This window comes from Esox lucius, chromosome 5 (assembly GCF_011004845.1).
Source record: "Esox lucius isolate fEsoLuc1 chromosome 5, fEsoLuc1.pri, whole genome shotgun sequence".
Classification (NCBI taxonomy): Eukaryota; Metazoa; Chordata; class Actinopteri; order Esociformes; family Esocidae; genus Esox; species Esox lucius.
Genome location: NC_047573.1, coordinates 16,093,787 through 16,114,478, shown reverse-complemented (window position 1 = coordinate 16,114,478; position 20,692 = coordinate 16,093,787). Strand labels below are relative to the sequence as shown.

The following is a 20,692-nucleotide window of genomic DNA, read 5'->3' as shown; positions in this document are numbered from 1 at the left end:
TGGAAGAGTTGATGTACCAGTCCCCGGCTCTTGCTTTTTGTGGGCCCTAAGCGACCGCTTATGTCACTTATGCTTGGAACCGGCCCAGACTGTAAAATTGGGAGAGTAGATATACTGAAACACTGGATCATTTGATTGTGATTCACACCAAACTCAATAAGTCCATTGTGTTAGTTTTCAGAGTAGCTCTATCACTGTACCTCCAGGCTACTGGAGAGTTTAAAAACCTGTTACAAACTCAAAATAAACACTCAAAATCCCACACCAGTAGTTGTGAGTTACACACGTCAAGATGCAGTCAGTCAGGTGTTATGTGTACAGGGCATCTGGTCGGTCACTGATACATGTCATGGTGGCTGCCTGACTGAAGGCTGCAGTGTCTAGGGGAACAATACTGTTGTGCACCAGCTCCATAGGGCCAGGTCTCAGGGCCAGTTTGTCAATGAGGTCATTTGCCAGGCGGCCTCTTTTCAGCCTCAGCTAAGCCTCCAGAGACCAAATGTCCAGGGCTGGGTCTACGTGTACACGGCTAGCGAAACCACACTATTAACTCCCCAGACTAACTCTTTTCTGCCGGGGTCGTTCTATAAATAAAAGGGGAAATGTATGACATCAGGATCAACATTTCAATAAGATAGGATATAAATATATGATCTTCTTGCTGTTTTACATGGGTAAACAAACAAATGATGCCACCACTCCAATTAGCAACAACAAAAAAATGACATGCCATTGAAGCATTACACATGTACACTGAATGTTTTTTGTTATGCCTTTTAGCCAGGTCTGTTTGGGCTCTTGCTAAACGTTTCTGAATTTTTTTAATTAAATATAATAAGAAGAAAATAATCAACAATCTGTTCCGGTGTTGCAGCAGGTAACTGAGGATTTTGTTCCAACTAGGCACGACCTGATCAGTGATCAGTGCCTTGTTTTCCTCGAATGATTCTAGTGTGAAAAATGGTAGCTGAGTCAATGTTTTCGCTTCCATTATGTTAAGTATCTTCAAAGCCAAGTCGTTTCAAAGAGCCTTCATTACGTTAAGTATCTTTGGAGCCAACTTCTCCCCCATATCCGTCGTAATGTTTAGTATCTATAGACAAGTTCTTTCCCAGAACCTTCGTTACATTTAAGTATCTTTAGAGCTAAGTTCTTTCCCAGAATCTTCGTTACAATAATTATCTTTAGAGTTAAGTTCTTTCCCAGAACCGCTGTTACGTTAAGTATATTTAGAGCCAAGTTGTTTCCCAGAACCGTCGTTACGTTAAGTATATTTAGATCCAAGTTGTTTCCCAGAGTCTTAAGAATGTAAAATATTTTATAATAACCAAGTCATTTGCAAGGGGCTTTGTAATGTTATTTGTTCAATTATTTGTTCTGTATAAGATTAACATATATATATGTGTGTATATATATATATCTTAATCTTAATTACTTAATTAATTCACCAAGAGAAATAGTATAGCAACAATATGGTCAAATATTTCATCAATGACTGAAATGGGAAACAATGGCAAATGAATGATCATAAGCATTTAATTGGCTCTTTTAAAGAACTAATTCTGTCTCATAAAATTATTAAATATATGTACATATTTGCCTTGCAGTTATTTTTTCCTCAGTGGGGAGTTAATGACCTTCAGGTGAATATCCCAAATTATTCCTAAAAGATGAAAAAGAAATGAAGGATGGCTGAGAATGATGAAGGAAGGAAAGAAGAGCAACATCCTGGGTCCTTCTGTGTCCTCACACCTGCTGGCCTGCTCATCCCTCACCTGCTCAGCCCTGGTCTTCTCTGTCCTGGGCTTGCTTTGTCCTGGCCTGCTATGTCCTGGCCTGCTCTGTCCTGGCCTGCTCTGTCCTGGCCTGCTCTGCCCTGGCCTGGCCTGCCCTGGCCTGCCCTGGCCTGCTCTGCCCTGGCCTGCTTTGTACTTGGCTGACATAGTTGTTAACCAGCCCCATGGGATGCCATGGTGAGATCATTGTCTGTAAATACATCAGCTGCCCAAAAATGTCACTCAGTGTGTCAGCTTCTCTCTCTGGTTCACAACATGCACCTGATGCTAGCGATAACATGGCATAAGGGCTGCATAGAAACTTCACAGAAATGCATAGAGACTAATGCTCTACAGCACAATAATACAAGGCTTAGCCAATCATTTGATAACAGCACTTTACAGTACAGAAACCTCATAACATCAATCTCTATAGCATACAGTGGGGCAAAAAGTTTTTAGTCAGCCACCAATTGTGCAAGTTCTCCCACTTAAAAAGATGAGAGGCCTGTAATTTTCATCATAGGTACACTTCAACTATGAGAGACAAAATGAGAAAAAACTATCCAGAAAATCACATTGTAGGATTTTTAATGAATTCATTGGTAAATTCCTCAGTAAAATAAGTATTTGGTCACTTACAAACAAGCAAGATTTCTGGCTCTCACAGACCTGTAATTTCTTCTTTAAGAGGCTCCTCTGTCCTCCACTTGTTACCTGTATTAATGGCACCTGTTTGAACTTTTTATCAGTATAAAAGACACCTGTCCACAGCCTCAAACAGTCACACTCCAAACTCCACTATGGCCAAGACCAAAGAGCTGTCAAAGGACACCAGAAACAAAATTGTAGACCTGCACCAGGCTGGGAAGACTGAGTCTGCAATAGGTAAGCAGCTTGGTGTGAAGAAATCAACTGTGGGAGCAATTATAAGAAAATGGAAGACATACAAGACCACTGATAATCTCCCTCGATTCGAGGCTCCACGCAAGATCTCACCCCGTGGAGTCAAAATGATCACAAGAACGGTGAGCAAAAATCCCAGACCACACGGGGGGACCTAGTGAATGACCTGCAGAGAGCTGGGACCAAAGTAACAAAGGCTACCATCAGTAACACACTAAGCCGCCAGGGACTCAAATCTTGCAGTGCCAGACGCGTCCCCCTGCTTAAGCCAGTACATATCCAGGCCGTCTGATGTTTGCTAGAGAGCATTTGGATGGTCCAGAAGAGGATTGGGAGAATGTCATATGGTCAGATGAAACCAAAATATTTTTGGTAAAAACTCAACTGGTCGTGTTTGGAGGAGAAAGAATGCTGAGTTGCATCCAAAGAACACCATACTTACTGTGAAGCATGGGGGTGGAAACATCATGCTTTGGGGCTGTTTTTCTGCAAAGGGACCAGAATGACTGATCCGTGTAAAGGAAAGAATGAATGGGGCTTTTGTATTGTGAGATTTTGAGTGAAAACCTCCTTCCATCAGCAAGGGCATTGAAGATGAAACGTGGCTGGGTCCTTCAGCATGACAATGATCCCAAACACACCGCCCAGGCAACGAAGGAGAGGCTTCGTAAGAAGCATTTCAAGGTCCTGGAGTGGCCTAGCCAGTCACCAGATCTCAACCCCATAGAAAATCTTTGGAGGGAGTTGAAAGTCTGTGTTGCCCAGTGACAGCCCCAAAACATCACTGCTTTAGAGGAGATCTGCATGGACGAATGGGCCAAAATACCAGCAACAGTGTGTGAAAACCTTGTGAAGACTTACAGAACACGTTTGATCTCTGTCATTGCCAACAAAGGGTATATAACAAAGTATTGAGATTAACTTTTGTTATTGACCAAATACTTATTTTCCACCATAATTTACCAATATATTCATTAAAAATCCTACAATGTTTTTCAGGATTTTTTTTTCTCATTTTGTCTCTCATAGTTGAAGTGTACCTACAATGAACATTACAGGCCTCTCTCATCTTTTTAAGTGAGAGAACTTGCACAATTGGTGGCTGACTAAAAAACTTTTTTGCCCAACTGTATATCATCATATAACATCAATATCTCTTTAGATTGACTTTGAGAGCTGCCCAGACACTGAATAACAACACAACATGACTTGAGTGTTTTTACACTGTAAACATGACATATTGTCTGCCATACAGTGCCTCGTCATGTTCAAACATCCTAAAGCTACACTAAAACCAGGCACATACAGTACTTTGTGTCCAGTGTAAACCCTCACTTCAGATCTCAATCGTTGGTACATTATATGGTGCCTTATGGCGGTAGAATAAACTACACTGTACTATCCAGAGTAGTTCCATTAGCCCCAAGCGTTATTGAAAAGGCTCTACCACTTGGTACTTGTGGTGAAGACAGTAAATATGTCACAGTTATCTTATTAGAGGAGTAGAGGAGTGTGTGTGTCTGGACCCGACCCTTCCTCCTTCTCCTCCTCCTCAGACAACCCTATGTCAGAGTTGAGAGGCATTGTGTGTGTGTGTGTGTGTGTGTGTGTGTATGTGTATGTGTGTGTGTGTACTTTTCCTCAGCCAGCCACACGCCGGAGAGCCCTAAGAGGCCGAAGCGGCACTCAGAGTCTAATAAACACCAGATGTTCTCTGGGTAATATATACACACACCCTATGCCTAGTGCATCGCGCACACACACACACACACACACACACACACACGTACATATGCATCCATGGCTACACACAGTACTGATAATGGTATTTCATTAAAAACAACTGTAGTAAAAATGAGTCGTATTTAAAGTATGTAATGAAAATGCACAGAATGAGAAATAACAGAGCTCATTCTCTCTCCGTCACTGTAAGAGGCTTGGCATTGATTGCCCAGTCCCATGTCCTGTGAAGGATAATAAAGTGTGTGTGTGTGTGTTTGTGTATGTGTGTGAGTGTAGCCAGTGGTAAGTGTGCGGGGGAACGGAATCCAGAGGCCCAGCCCGGCCTATCAGTTTCTAGGAGTCTGCAGGAGATAAAGCTGCAAGGGGGAACGTGATTGGTCAAATGGATCCACTTGTTTTAGAATCATTTTTCGATTGGCCATTTATCTGGTGATTGTAGGCGAGAGGTTAGCGGTACACATGGAAAGGTTCTTTTGGAAATGTCTCTGATGTCCATTAACACACATTGAGATGTACCAGAGAAGCTTTGGTGGACCTCTGGACTGAATTCCCCCTGCTTACCACTGACTATCTCACTACTGGAGCCCCAAGGAAACCAATAACAAACCTGGCCAGAGAGATAGCATCCAACCCCAACCCCCCGCCACTACACTACAAGTCCCCAAGACGAAATAGCCTGCAGGCCCTTCAGAAAAATCCAGGCCAGTGCACACACACACTGCGAGTCTGGACTGCATGCCTTGTGATGGGACTAAGATCTTTCAGAGACATTAGATATACCCTTCTCATGACTTCTTCATGTTTATGTGTGTGTGTGTGTGTGTGTGTGTGTGTGTGTGTGTTTGTATGTGTGTGTGAGAAAATGTGCACCTTTCTACCTACCGGCCTCCTTGCCTTGTCTGCTTGTCAGACACTTCTTAACTCACTGTCAGTATTATCCCATACCACAGGTAGTGTGGTGTTATTGGGGTAGAGGGGTCCTGGGTCAGGGTGAAGGTTTATGTCGACCGGGATGTTAGATGTGAGGCCTCGTACCGTGCATTGTTTAAGTGGCCTTGTCTCCGCTTTGTCTCTAGTATAGCAGTACACCATGTCACTCACTGTGTCTGTGGGTGGAAAAGAGTGTTACTCACGAGGCGTGAGGCCCTGGTCTGCCAGCTGCTCTCGAGTCCTCCTCTGCTGGAGTCTCAACTGCAGAACTACAGGGAGAGAGACGGGGGAGGCAGAATGGGTGAGGACTAGAGAGACTGAGGACTCTTCTAATGTCACATAGCAGCACAGAATGTGTGGCCGTGTGACGCCGAGAGGATCAGCACGATTCATGAACCAACACCAATGACGTTTCGGTCTGTGCCAATCCCTCTGTGCAGAACTCCTACACAAAACAAAGTAAAAAATGACACTGTGGCCTGACAAATATTTCTGTGTACAGGATGTAGGGAATGCTAAACACAGCTCCTGGCTATTAAACAGATCTGCTAAGGCAGTGTGTGGTCTGGAAGGGTGTGTCTGTCTGTGTTCTGACCCACACAAATACAAACTGGCCATCGTCTCTTAAGCTCCCTTTAACCTCTATCCAAAGCCACTCGTTTTTGTCAGTATGTGTGTGTGTGTGTGTGTGGTGTAGTCAGGTGCCTGTGGGGTCAGAGAGCTGTGTGTATGTGTGTGTTCTCAATGTAGAGGTTTCCACTGGAACCAGATGTACAGTATGATGTGTCCTTCCTTTGTTAATCTCCTGATTATTTCTATGATTGTTTTTGGATGTATCACTCTGCTGAGTTTTTGGAGTGGACAGCTGATTGGACAGAGCCGCAATTCAGTCTGTGGGCTGTTTCATTAAAACACCACATAGCTGCTATGTACTCTAAAGGCCCTGTTTAATCAATGCACCACAGACCAGCAAATCATTCTGAAGGTTCTGTTTCATGAATACACTGCAGTGTCTCTATTCAGTTTGAGGGCTCTGTTTTATGTATACATCTCAGAGCCACTACTCACTCTCAAGGTTCGGTTCCATTAATACATCGCAAAGCCACTATTCAGTCTGTGGGCTCTGTTTCATTAAAACACTACAGAGCCACTATTCAGCCTGAGGGCTCTGTTTCATTAAAACACTACATAGTCACTATTCAGTCTGTGGGCTCTGTTTCATTACAACACTACAGCCACTATTCAGTCTGAGGGTTCTGTTTCATTACAACACTACAGAGCCACTATTCTGTCTGAGGGCTCTGTTTCATTAAAACACTACAGAGCCACTATTCAGTCTGAGGGCTCTGTTTCATTACAACACTACAGAGCCACTATTCTGTCTGAGGGCTCTGTTTCATTAAAACACCACGGAGCCACTATTCTGTCTGAGGGCTCTGTTTCATTAAAACACCACGGAGCCACTATTCTGTCTGAGGGCTCTGTTTCATTAAAACACCACAGAGCCACTATTCAGTCTGAGTGCTCTGTTTCCACAGAAGCATGTTTGAATTATGCCACACTGTAAACACCATGTCACACACTGAGCAATGCTTAAGGTGTGCTGTTTGTGTGTGTGTGTGTTGACTTTATCTCTCCCTCCTCTCAGGCCATCTACCTCCATTACATAATGACACAAACTATTTTCTAAACATCTGGTTGAGTTTACAGCCCCAAGCTGTGACCTCCTGACCTGTACATCAGATGGCAACGGCACAGCCATTTCCTCTGTCTGAACCCCGGGACAAACTACGTCACGGAGCAAACTTAACTCTTTGAATCCTTCATGACAAGAAATATGACTAATAATTATGCTAAGCTTGTGTCCCCTAATTCCACTATCTCATCCACTCTGTGTACTGCTAATCAGGGGCAGCATATACAGGGGGTGAAGAACATAACGGAAACACCTAACAATATATTAAAATCAAGGATCTATAGTAAAACAGAGTAGGGCCACTCTTTCCCTTTAGAACAGCTCCCAATCCTACTTGAAATGCTGTCATAAATGTCCTGAACTGTGTAGTGGGCTATTGCACCATTCCTCAAGAAGAAAAGCCTCCAGTTATATGAGGGATGAAGGAGGTGGAAATCTACTTCACACTCTGTGGTCCAGAACATCCCATAAAAGTTCAATCGTGTTCAGATCTGGTGATTGAGGAGGCCATGGAAGGCATTTGACATCATCCTGGTGTTGATAAAACTATTCTTGAATTAATCTAGCAGTGTAACAGCAGGAATGAGGCAGGATACAGGAAGTAATAAAATAACTAATAGGTAACCAAAACAATGGTTACAATGGTGTAACAACCAAATAATGATTGACATCAACCACGCGAAGAAGACACTTAAACAGGGACACTGATAAGGAACCCAAGTGAGGGTGACAAACAGGTGTATGTGCTCCTAATGAGAGAGGGCATTTGATTCCACTTGCACGTCCGGCCTGCATACCAGGACGTGACAAGCAGTATGTATGTGGACGTAATGAGAGAGGGCATTTGATTCCACTTGCACGTCTGGCCTGCCATACCAGGACGTGACAAGCAGTGTGTATGTGGACGTAATGAGAGAGGGCATTTGATTCCACTTGCACGTCTGGCCTGCCATACCAGGACGTGACAAGCAGTGTGTATGTGGACGTAATGAGAGAGGGCATTTGATTCCACTTGCACGTCTGGCCTGCCATACCAGGACGTGACAAGCAGTGTGTATGTGGGCGTAATCATCCTGGAACACCATGAGGGAACAGTGTTTGTCCCATAGGGTTCACCGTCCCGTAAAAAGGCCTTGTATTCCTCGGCTGTTACACCACCACGCAGAGCAGTCATCAGACTGCCCAAACCATTATAGATCCCCCACCGTGTGGAACAGTTGGCAGCAGACATTGTGATCTGAAGGCCTAGACTCCAGGTTCCGTGTTCCTGAGTCTAGTCCCGCAAATCCCGCAAACATAACAGCAAAATCTCATGTTCTGCTTCAATAAGGGAGTTAAGCCTTATTGACTCCAGGTCACTGCTGTGTATTAGAATGCATTTTCCATCATAGGAAGCCAGTCGAAATAGTGGTAAGAAATGGATATGGTGAACAGTTCGATATAATCCACAACAAACATCTAACTCTAAACCAGAACGTGCAATTTCTCCCACCCTCTCTGGCAATGGATCTATAGCCACCACACTGGACCCCAACCAGGTTTCATTGAAACATTTGAACATTATTTAATCTTATTTATAATTATTTGATTATCAGCTTGTAGACAGTTCAAAATATAGCCTGACCAGCTGTCAAAATAGTGCACGTTATATATCACATTATTGTACCGAATACGGTCACTGTCAGATATTTCAATGACTGGCATAGCAATTGACAATCTATATCATCCCACTAACCTGAGAGAGACGCTTCACACCTTTTTGCTCTCTCTTCTACCTCTATTTCTGCCTCCCACACATGCACTCACAGAGCAAATAAACACATCTGTCAGAAATGACACACAGGTTAATTTAAGGCATTAGGGCAAATGATTTTCAGATGAATTCTAACCCAGATTGTGGGAAGTACAGCGCCTGTCAGTGTGAAGCAGCGTAGGCACTGAGTGGATTAGTAGTAACTAGACTGCTTTCATATCACCACATCTTGGCCCTAACCTCCAGACCCTCCCCACACACACTGATGTGTCCACAGAATATAATACAACATACCTTATTTATATAAGGGATGATAACAAGGCTATATTTATAACAGACATGCCATCACACTCTCCAGAGTCGGCAGGCATGGATAACTATAATTTCAAACAACATGTTAAATAAAATTGAACAATCAAACGTACCTAGATATACCTGGATGTACTAACCCTACTTTTCAGACCTATACAATTTTGTAAAATTACTCTCAAATGAATATTGTAACAGGAGCCTCACACACACCCACACAAACACACACACACACACACACACACACACACAGACACACCCATCCTCACGGGACCACTCAAAGATCCATATCTCTTGCTGCTCGAATTTCATAGCAGCAGTGGTTCCCATAGCTTTCCGTTGTTGCTGTGAGCCTCGTCTCACAAGACCACACCTCCAAATCCTGTCACGCCTCCTTAGAGGTCTGGAAACTAAAACGGTTTGAATGGAGCGCGGCCTCCAACGCTAAGATTTCTATTGGATGTCACATTAGAATAGTTCAACACAACCAAGAATGAAGTGATCTAATACATTAGAAGTATTAAGATGATGATTTGACACATTGCTAGCTATCTAAATGAAACAGACTGTTTTAGACTGTTCTGAGGACCATTCAAATGGAATATACTGCTTTCACCACATCAAGCTACCCACAGCTTGTTAAACATACTGTAAGTTTGTTAGCCATACAGAAACTCTGTAAGACATACTGCAAATCTGTTAGAATACGCTCTCTAAATTGTCTCCTGCTCCGTTTAAACTTAGGAGGACATGAGGTTTTGGACCACACCTCAGGAGTACAAGTCTCTGTCCCTGTCCAAAGTCCTCCTGGTTGTGTTGCAGATCAAGACGATACCTGAACATATCAGCTGCTCTGCTGACCATTACCCCCCCGGGTTCTCCCTGCCCTTGTCCATCTGGGGATGCATCAGACCTGGATTATGTTTTATATACTCTAGACACACACCACATGCATTTAATGCTACAATTTGTATTCTTAAAATGTTCACCTAGCACAGCCAGAAGTGAACTGGCCGCCCCTCAGAGCCTGGTTCCTCTCTAGGTTTCTTCAAATGTTTTGGGCCCCTTATGGGGAGTGTTTCCTAGCCACTGTGCCTCAACACTGTTGTTGTTTGCTCCTTGGGGTTTCAGGCTGGGTGTTTTGTAAAACAGCTGATGTAAAAGGGCTTTATAAATAAATGTGACTGATTGATTGAAATTTGATAGACATACTTTAACTCTGTTAGACATACTGCAACTCTGTGACATACTGCAAACCTGTTAGACATACTGCAACTCTGTTTGACATACTGCAACTCTGTTTGACATACTGCAACTTTGTTAAACATACTGCAGCTTTGTTAGACATGCCACAACTCTGTTAGACATACTGCAACCCTGTTTGACATACCGCAACACTGTTAGACATACCTAAACTCTGGTAGATTTACTGAACATTCACCTTATCTTTGTCACCCCCATCTGCCGAGTATTGCCTACCCTAAAATACCCCAATGTGAGTCTCACCGTGTCTCTATGTCCCTATCTTTTACCCTCCCCCTTTCATTCCATCTTGCTCTCTTTCTATCTCTCCCCTGCTTTCCCTCACTCTCTCTATCCCTCCCAGAGGTCAATTCCCACCGCACCATTGCTGGTCTAAACAACACGGAGGAAAAGCACAATTTACCCTGCGATTGCTGGTAAGCAATTACCGCGCTGAACGCAAAGAGATTGCACTGAAATCTCAGAAAGAGAAAGTTACAAAGTTGCTTGAAGCCTTTCAAGTGTTGTTCCCTACTTTCTGAACAGAGTGAAGTTAATGACTTGACGAAATGCTGGTTGACTGTAATCCGTAAGCATCAAACTGTGGCTGAGCAGCACAGTGAGAAAGTCCCAAGCATTAAACAGTCACTTCAGAGAGGGGGCAGTATTGTTCACCATACAGCTGTACTATAGACAGAGGTGCAACATAAAGTGTACAGCATACCCTGTGTACGTTAGAGACTTTGTGTTTGTGTGTGTGTGTGTGCATTTCACTGTTTGATAGGGAAAAGAGAAAGAGGCTGATAAAAGAAGAAGATCAAACATCTGCTGTGTGTACGCGGGATTTAAACCAGTCATATTTTCCAAATTTCGCACTCTGCTCATTTTCTATTTCAAGACATATTACTAATTTCTTTTTGGCAATTTTTTAAGTGATATTTCATGTAATTTTTCTAAACGACAAAAAAATGTAAACCAAAGATTAAGCCTGATAATTGATGCCTAACCGCTCTGTCCTGTGTTTTGAATTCAGCAGCAGCTCAGAAGCCAATCCCATTCATCGACCCAGTATCACGCTCTTTAGCGTGGCCCGGCCTGATCAGAGGGTACGTCCGTGACACATTCTGTACAGCAGCGATGGATCTGAATGGGTGGTAAGTCCATGACCTCTCTGCTCTCCCTCAACAACACAATCAGCTGGCCCCCCCAAATGACACACACCTGTCACCCAGCCTCCCTCATCCGGCTGTCTCTGGGCTGCACTGCACGGTAGGCAATGGAAACAATACTCCAGAACAGATGAAGATAACGACGTGTGTGTCTATACATCACAATATAAAGTACTGATGGTCGAAAAGATTAACCAGGAGGGGTTGATTTATATAGCGCACCAACCAAGCGCCAGTCCAAAATGTTTAACAAAGAAATGACAACTGCTTAGGCTGTTATCAATATGAGGACATGACAACTGGCAGACAATGGTTGGACAGGCACAGACAGAGACAGACACACTGGCAGACACACACACAGACAGGCACAGACAGAGACGCTGGCAGACACACACACAGACAGGCACAGACAGAGACAGACACACTGGCAGACACACACACAGACAGGCACAGACAGAGACACTGGCAGACACACACACAGACAGGCACAGACAGAGACAGACACACTGGCAGACACACACACAGACAGCCAGAGACGGACACACTTGTATTTGATCTTACCTGATCTGAACTTGCTTCGTATCAGTATGGAGTGTTCAGAGCCCAGAAGAGTCATGATGCTGACAGTTATGTTCCAGCGTTCAGGAGGGAATAATTCAACATGCACACGCCGCAGGGACAGGACAAACTATCACATCAAACCCCCTGCCTCTTCCTGGGACCGGAGACTACAGCCGGCCAATGGAACGTCATCAACAGCACTAAACCGTTATTACGAGGTTCAGAAGAAAAAAAGGCAGTGCATCTCTTCACTCCTCTAACTGTCTCTATCCTGAAGGAAGTTGTGGGAGGGGGACGGAGTCAGACAGCCAAGCTTTGGTCCTATATTGTTCTGAGTCTCCACGGCAGAGAGAGTAGAGAGATATGCCCTCTGCTAAGACCAGCTAACCACTGAGGTTTCCCATAGCCCCTCCCACGGATCTCCTAAGTCCTCCTCCTGATTTAGAGCTAAATGTTCCTATAGTGCCTCCTCCTAGGGAGGGAGAGCCAAAAGGACTGCAGACTCGGGGGGGTGGGGGGGGGGAGGTTGGGGGGGTTAACTGGAGACTTCTGAATATGTTACTGCTTTGACCCTGTCATACACACAGAGAGAGAGACGGACATGCTCAGACAAACAAACACAGATGCAAACAGGCAAACAGACACAAGCTGATGTACTGTGAATATACTAGAGTTATAACCATGTTTTAGAAAAGTGTTTTTGTTAAGAGTAGCAGTTTGACTCAGTCATTAACTGACGTTAACTTCAGCATGGTAGAAGACTTTCCGGTCAGTAATCTACAAGGCATCTCTTCCTCCATCTCTCACATACCAGCCAAGCAACTGTCAAAGTTAAACTCTTTTTCCATCTCACTCTTTCCTCTTTCCAACTCTCTTCTTTCTTTCTTTCTTTCTTTCTTTCTTTCTAACTCTCTCTATCTCCTACTCGCACACACACACATGCACACACCATCTGCGGTGCATACCTGCTCTTTAAAGACTACATTAAACCTCCACAACTGTTGTCCAGATCAACACTAGTCTTGTATGTCTCTCATCAGTCAACTATCATCCCTCATGCCCCAACTTCTCAAAATACATCCTTCCCTGTACCCAACGGCTCCCAGTGGTGTGCCAGCCTGCTATGGGACTGGTAAGTGCACGTGAGCCCTGTAAGATGTGTATTGAGTTTCATGTGTCTCATTTTGAATTGGTGTCCACGGCTGCTGTTGGTCAGACAGGGCAGCAGGTGCTACTGTTCCACAGATGAATAAACCCTGACTGGGTACAGCTGGGAATGTGGTTGGACAGCCTTGATGTCACCACCACTGTATTGACACCTGGCTGTTTCCTTACCAACCTCAGGGTGCTGCAGTGCAAGACGCACACAACCAAGACCCCAGCATCTAAAGTATAGAACACACACTGGCTGTTAGTGTGTCTCCTCACATTAAAAATGTAACCCATGTGAACATCACATAGAGGCTGTTAGTGTCTCCTCATGTTCAAACTTAACCCTGTGAACAACACATAGTGACTGTTAGTGACTCCTCATGTTCATACTTAACCCTGTGAACAACACACAGTGACTGTTAGTGACTCCTCATGTTCATACTTAACCCCTGTGAACATCACATAGAGGCCGTTAGTGTGTCTCCTCGTGTTCATACTTAACCCTGTGAACAACACATAGTGACTGTTAGTGTCTCCTCATGTTCATACTTAACCCTGTGAACAACACATAGTGACTGTTAGTGTCTCCTCGTGTTCATACTTAACCCTGTGAACAACACATAGTGACTGTTAGTGACTCCTCGTGTTCATACTTAACCCTGTGAACAACACATAGTGACTGTTAGTGTCTCCTCGTGTTCATACTTAACCCTGTGAACAACACATAGTGACTGTTAGTGACTCCTCGTGTTCATACTTAACCCTGTGAACAACACATAGTGACTGTTAGTGTCTCCTCGTGTTCATACTTAACCCTGTGAACAACACATCCAGACTGCTAGTGTGTCTCTTCCAGTTCAAACTGACCCCCTGTGAACATCCCTTGTGAACATGACATAGAGGCCGTTAGTGTGACTTATCGCGTTAAACAAAACCCCTTGGTTGACCGTCACACACAGAAGCCTATTTAGTTTAATGACTAAGTAACCCGCAGACACAAGTGAGACCCACATATAAAACACACGATCATTTAAAGCAGCGTGACATTCACATCTAAGTTGAAGTTGTAGTTGCTGGCCATGTCTGTGACGTGGGTATGAGTGGACTCCCATAGACCAAAAAAGTCAAATATTTATGTAAGGATGTCTTGGGCTGCAAATCCAATGTGCTCCTTTTGACAGTCCTGAGCACTCAGTCCCTTACACACTCGCATTCACACACCTACACACACACACAGCTCCTGACCTCCCTAATTAGCAGGTGAGAGTGCGGGGAGGGCTGGTGGTTGCGTCTCACTATGTACACACTGCCTGGGAGGGAGATTCCTGGGGAGGTCACATAGTCCTGGACTAATCCTCCCCTTTAATTGGGCTGTGCGTCAACGAACGTGACAAGTCTCATCTGAACTGTCTGGAGCCTCTGTCTGTGTGTGTGTGTGTGTATGTCTGCGTGTGTGTGTGTGTGTGTGTGTGTGTGTGTGTGTGTGAATGTCTGTGTGTCTCATTGGGAAGAGATGACCTAGAGGGTTATGATTGATGTTTGTGTACAGTATACAGAATGAACTGGCTCTATATGATGCTCGTGTGCATTCAGTGCCAATAATATACAGTACTGTTAACAGTCATTTTTTAAAACCTCGTTGAACCCTTCCACAAAGTTAACCAAGAACTAAACTAGTGTTTATTGGCCCACTGCAGACAGCTTTATCAAAAAAAAAAAAGGAATATTGTTAACATTTGGTGTACACTTGCTTTTTAGTGTTACAGACACAGGCGTAGTTGTATAATTCCAGTTTGGCACGAACAACTAACAATATGCAGGGGAAACATACAGCCTCTAAAAACTAGTGCTCACATTTTATTGCTGTTTTACACAAATCTACAAGAATGACTGTGACTGTAAGCTTGAGAACAATGGCACAACTCTAACTGTTGTTCATCTGCCCTCACCGCGCGGAGCGTTTACTAGCAGCGAGCCTTGTTTCCTCAAAATAGCCACTGATAGGAAGTCTTACATGCCTGGCATGGTTAACATATCTAAATACATGTATGTGCCCTGTGCGGAATCCAGTTGTCCCCCTTGGCCCTTTGTCAACCAGGGTGTGTAGAGGAAGTGCTGTGGAATGTGCTCTGAATCAAATCCCGTTTTTCTACCGCACCAACAACCTCTGTTCCCTGTTTCGACGTCCTCCCGGCTCATCTGGTCTTAGAGACGGGGGAGACCTTCTGGAAGATCCCAGGGCCGGGGGGGGGGGGGGGAGGGAGTCACAGCGGAGGGGAGAGGTGGGGAAGGAGCGAGGTAGCGGAGAGGTCGTCTGACGGGATGTGTCTGTCGAGGCCTTGGGATAGGTGGGGGGTCTGAGGTAGGTGTGTGTGTGTGTGTGTGTGTGTGTGTGTGTTTCTGCGTGTATTCGTGTGTTCACTGGGGAGGTCAGATGTAGCAGTCGTCCAGCCCTAACAGCAGCAGCTGGATGTTCTCCGGGTCTCAGTTTCCTTTAATGACACTCCAGAGCCTGTGCTCACGGTCCCAGCAGAGGAACACACTGCACAGGTAAACACTTCTGGAGGAGCGCTTCTTAAATCCTCTACCGAACGGACACAACACACACACACACACACACACACACACACCCAACATATACATATGCACAACACGAAGACACTCATGCCACACAGATACACACACACACACACACACACACAAAACACAAGAACTAGAACCCACATTGGTTGACACACACCACAACATGACTGATCTTTACACACAGAACACACTTAATCATGACTACCTCTGTGCAGTATTTTCTTTCTACCTTGTAGCCCATCAAAAGGCTTTGCAAATAAAGGGTTTTGAAAGTTTTCGTGGACATTTCTTTTTTACATTAAACTCCTATTACAGTAATATCCATGTGTTATCATGGAAGACAGAGACACTAGGACTGATATTAGGTTGGATATTATGGTAAGCTGTATTAGTCAACACTCAAGGACCTGAGAATGACACATGCTTTAGCGAAGCAAATCAGCCTTATCAGAGAAACAAAACATTTCCCATGAACAGAGTGGAGATATTGGGAAGAAAAAAAAGAGGGTCAATAAAAGGACTGAATAACACAGACACAAATTCTGAAAGAATTATGGGGACAGGAAGAGACAGAGGGAGAAAGCGAAAGACAGTGGGAGACAGTGGGAGAAAATGAGAGACAGATGGAGACAGTGGGGAGACAGTAGGAGACAATGACAGACAGTGGGAGACAGTAGGAGACAATGACAGACAGTGGGAGACAGTAGGAGACATCGGGAGAGAGTGGGAGACAGTGGGGAGACAGCGGGAGACAATGACAGACAGTGGGAGACAGTAGGAGACAGCGGGAGACAGTGGGGAGACAGCAGGAGACAATGACAGACAGTGGGAGACAGTAGGAGACAGCGGGAGAGAGTGGGAGACAGTCGGAGACAGCGGGAGAGAGTGGGAGACAGTGGGGAGACAGTGGGAGACAGTAGGAGACAATGACAGACAGTGGGAGACAGTAGGAGACAGCGGGAGAGAGTGGGAGACAGTGGGGAGACCGCGGGAGAGAGTGGGGAGACAGCGGGAGACAATGACAGACAGTGGGCGACAGTAGGAGACAGCGGGAGAGAGTGGGAGACAGTGGGGAGACAGCGGGAGAGAGTGGGAGAGAGTGGGGAGACAGCGGGAGACAATGACAGACAGTGGGAGACAGTAGGAGACAATGACAGACAGTGGGAGACAGTAGGAGACAGCGGGAGAGAGTGCGAGACAGTGGGAGACAGTAGGAGACAGCGGGAGAGAGTGCGAGACAGTGGGGAGAGAGTGGGAGAGAGTGGGGAGACAGCGGGAGACAATGACAGACAGTGGGAGAAAGTAGGAGACAATGACAGACAGTGGGAGACAATGGGGAGACAGCGGAAGAGAGTGGGGAGACAGCGGGAGACAATCACAGACAGTGGGAGACAGTAGGAGACAATGACAGACAGTGGGAGACAGTAGGAGACAGCGGGAGAAAGTGGGAGACAGTGGGGAGACAGCGGAAGAGAGTGGGGAGACAGCGGGAGACAATGACAGACAGTGGGAGACAGTAGGAGACAATGACAGACAGTGGGAGACAGTAGGAGAGAGTGGGAGACAGTGGGGAGACTGCGGGAGAGAGTGGGAGAGAGTGGGGAGACAGCGGGAGACAATGACAGACAGTGGGAGACAGTAGGAGACAGCGGGAGAGAGTGCGAGACAGTGGGAGACAGTAGGAGACAGCGGGAGAGAGTGCGAGACAGTGGGGAGACAGTGGGAGAGAGTGGGGAGACAGCGGGAGACAATGACAGACAGTGGGAGACAGTAGGAGACAATGACAGACAGTGGGAGACAATGGGGAGACAGCGGAAGAGAGTGGGGAGACAGCGGGAGACAATGACAGACAGTGGGAGACAGTAGGAGACAATGACAGACAGTGGGAGACAGTATGAGACAGCGGGAGAAAGTGGGAGACAGTGGGGAGACAGCGGAAGAGAGTGGGGAGACAGCGGGAGACAATGACAGACAGTGGGAGACAGTAGGAGACAATGACAGACAGTGGGAGACAGTAGGAGAGAGTGGGAGACAGTGGGGAGACAGCGGGAGAGAGTGGGAGAGAGTGGGGAGACAGCGGGAGACAATGACAGACAGTGGGAGACAGTAGGAGACAGCGGGAGAGAGTGCGAGACAGTGGGAGACAGTAGGAGACAGCGGGAGAGAGTGCGAGACAGTGGGGAGAGAGTGGGAGAGAGTGGGGAGACAGCGGGAGACAATGACAGACAGTGGGAGACAGTAGGAGACAATGACAGACAGTGGGAGACAGTGGGGAGACAGCGGAAGAGAGTGGGGAGACAGCGGGAGACAATGACAGACAGTGGGAGACAGTAGGAGACAATGACAGACAGTGGGAGACAGTAGGAGACAGCGGGAGAAAGTGGGAGACAGTGGGGAGACAGCGGAAGAGAGTGGGGAGACAGCGGGAGACAATGACAGACAGTGGGAGACAGTAGGAGACAATGACAGACAGTGGGAGACAGTAGGAGACAGCGGGAGAGAGTGGGAGACAGTGGGGAGACAGCGGGAGAGAGTGGGGAGACAGCGGGAGACAATGACAGACAGTGGGCGACAGTAGGATACAGCGGGAGAGAGTGGGAGACAGTGGGGAGACAGCGGGAGAGAGTGGGAGAGAGTGGGGAGACAGCGGGAGAGAGTGGGGAGACAGCGGGAGACAATGACAGACAGTGGGAGACAGTAGGAGACAGTAGGAGACAGGGGAGAGAGTGGGAGACAGCGGGAGAGAGTGGGAGACAGTGGGGAGACCACGGGAGAGAGTGGGAGAGAGTGGGGAGACAGCGGGAGACAATGACAGACAGTGGGAGACAGTAGGAGACAATGACAGACAGTGGGAGACAGTGGGGAGACAGCGGGAGACAGCAGGAGACAGTGGGGAGACAGTAGGAGAGAGTGGGGAGACAGTGGGGAGACAGTGGGGAGACAGTGGGGAGACAGTAGGAGACAGTAGAGAGACAGTGGGGAGACAGTGAGAGACAGTGGGAGACAGTGAGAGACAGTGGGAAGAAAGGGGGGAGAGTGGAGAGAAAGTGGGGAGACAGTGAGAGACAGTAAGAGAAAGTGGGAGACTGTGGGAGACAGTGGGGAGACAGTAGGAGACAGTGGGAAGACAGCGAGAGACAGTAGGAGACAGTGGGGAGACAATAGGAGACAGCGGGAGACAGTGGGGAGACAGTGAGATACAGTGGGAGACAGTTGGAGACAATGGAAGAAATGGGGGAGAGTGGAGTGAAAGTGGGGAGACAGTGAGAGACAGTAGGAGAAAGTGGGTGACAGTAGGAGACTGTGAGAGACAGTTGGAAACAGTAGAGAGACAGTGAGAGACAGTGGGAAACAGTAGAGAGACAGTAGAGAGACAGTAGGGAGACAATGTGAAGAAAGTGGGGAGACAGTAGGAGACAATGTGAAGAAAGTGGGGAGACAGTAGGAGACAATGTGAAGAAAGTGGGGAGACAGCAGGAGATAATGTGAAGAAAGTGGGGAGACAGTAGGAGACAATGTGAAGGAAGTGGGGAGACAGTAGGAGCCATCAGTAGACAGTGGGAGAGAAAGGGAATTAATAAGAACGATAAATAAAGTTTCGATTTTAACCTTGAGCTGTGACTGTTCTATGCTGGGTTCTAATTAAGGTTCCACAGGGAACACACAGAACCCAAACTAGATGTAACCGACAGGAAGTCTGGGGCCAATAGACTGCCAGGACTGCTGTAACGCTGTCATTCTTTTTAATTTCTGTTGCTACCTCGTTTTCTATCGATGTGTCTTCACCCCCCCCCCCTCTCCAACAGCATTACTGCTTCCATCCTGCTAGCCTCACCCCCTATCTTCACTCTGGTAATCCCTGGATCTGTCTCTGGTTGCCTCCCTAACCCTAGGACCACTGAGGTAACGTGTGAGCTGGAACTAGCTTTCTCGTTTCTACCTCCTCTGTACCACTCTCTCCTCCTTTCATTCTCTCCATCCATCCCTCTCTCATCCCATTGATTCTCCCATTCTCTCTCAGTCCTGCTCATGCTCTCCATCCATCTCTTATTCCTTTTTATTCTCTTTTTCCATCTCTCTCTTCTTCCATTGATTCTCGTCTCTCGTCCCTTGGCTGCAGCCTATCTGAATGGAATCTCCAAACACAAGCGGTACAGTTGCGCCGTCTCTGGCCCAGGTTGAAGCCGTATCACGCTAAAGCAACATCGGGGATATTATTTGGTGTCTTTGTGGTTGTTTAGATTTCAGTAAATTGACTTTGCCTCCGCTTCAGTCTGAGATGTCTGGCCTGTGGCCATGGAGGGAGAAGGAGTGGAGGAGATACGCCTGCAGGCATCACTAAAGAAGGCCCTGCTTCACTACAGCTCAGGGATAACTCCTGGTTATTATCGCAGGCTACGGACGGGCTTTGCGAGGTATTCCCGAAGACTTCTGTACACTTTAATATGTGAAAATATAATAACTCATGGCCCACTTTGTTGATATTAATCTGTGTCTATGAGTAACAGTTCTGGATGGATGGAAAGCACTCCAAAAAGAGATTTATTTGAAGAGGCGATTTATGTTATTCCAAAATGTGATTCCTATGGCTTTAACAAGTGAGTATCAGACAGTCCTACGTAGAGCCGCTGGATGGTAAGTCATTAGTAAAGACTTAGTGAAGACACTCAGTGTCAGTCATTTCCACCTGTCACTCAAATCCCTCCTGTGCTCCAGACAAGGAATAGCAGCAGCTGACAAGAAAGAATGAAAACGGAGGAGTGGAGTGAGATGGATAAAGAGTCTGGGTTGGGACATTTTTAGAGAGAAGATGTAGAGAAAGGACAGTTACCCTCTACCGCAAATACTTGACTTGAGCGATTCCGACACTTTC

At 46.1% G+C, this 20,692-nt stretch overlaps 1 protein-coding gene across 10 annotated transcripts in view; it reads right to left on the bottom strand.

Moving 5' to 3' along the window:
• The window catches only part of myocd (myocardin), a 137,258-nt gene that overhangs the window by 11,706 nt on the left and 104,860 nt on the right, over positions 1-20,692 (bottom strand). For 7 of the 10 annotated variants that reach the window (XM_010891860.4, XM_020046678.2, XM_020046679.2 and 4 more), the window contains one exon: positions 5,558-5,623. The exons of 1 other annotated variant lie outside the window; for it this stretch is intronic. In XM_010891860.4, coding sequence (XP_010890162.2) covers positions 5,558-5,623 — 66 coding nt within the window. Of the gene's footprint in view, positions 1-5,557; positions 5,624-12,084; positions 12,473-20,692 lie in introns of those variants that run through there. 2 more of the 10 variants (XM_010891862.5, XM_010891863.5) reach the window with 2 other exon arrangements.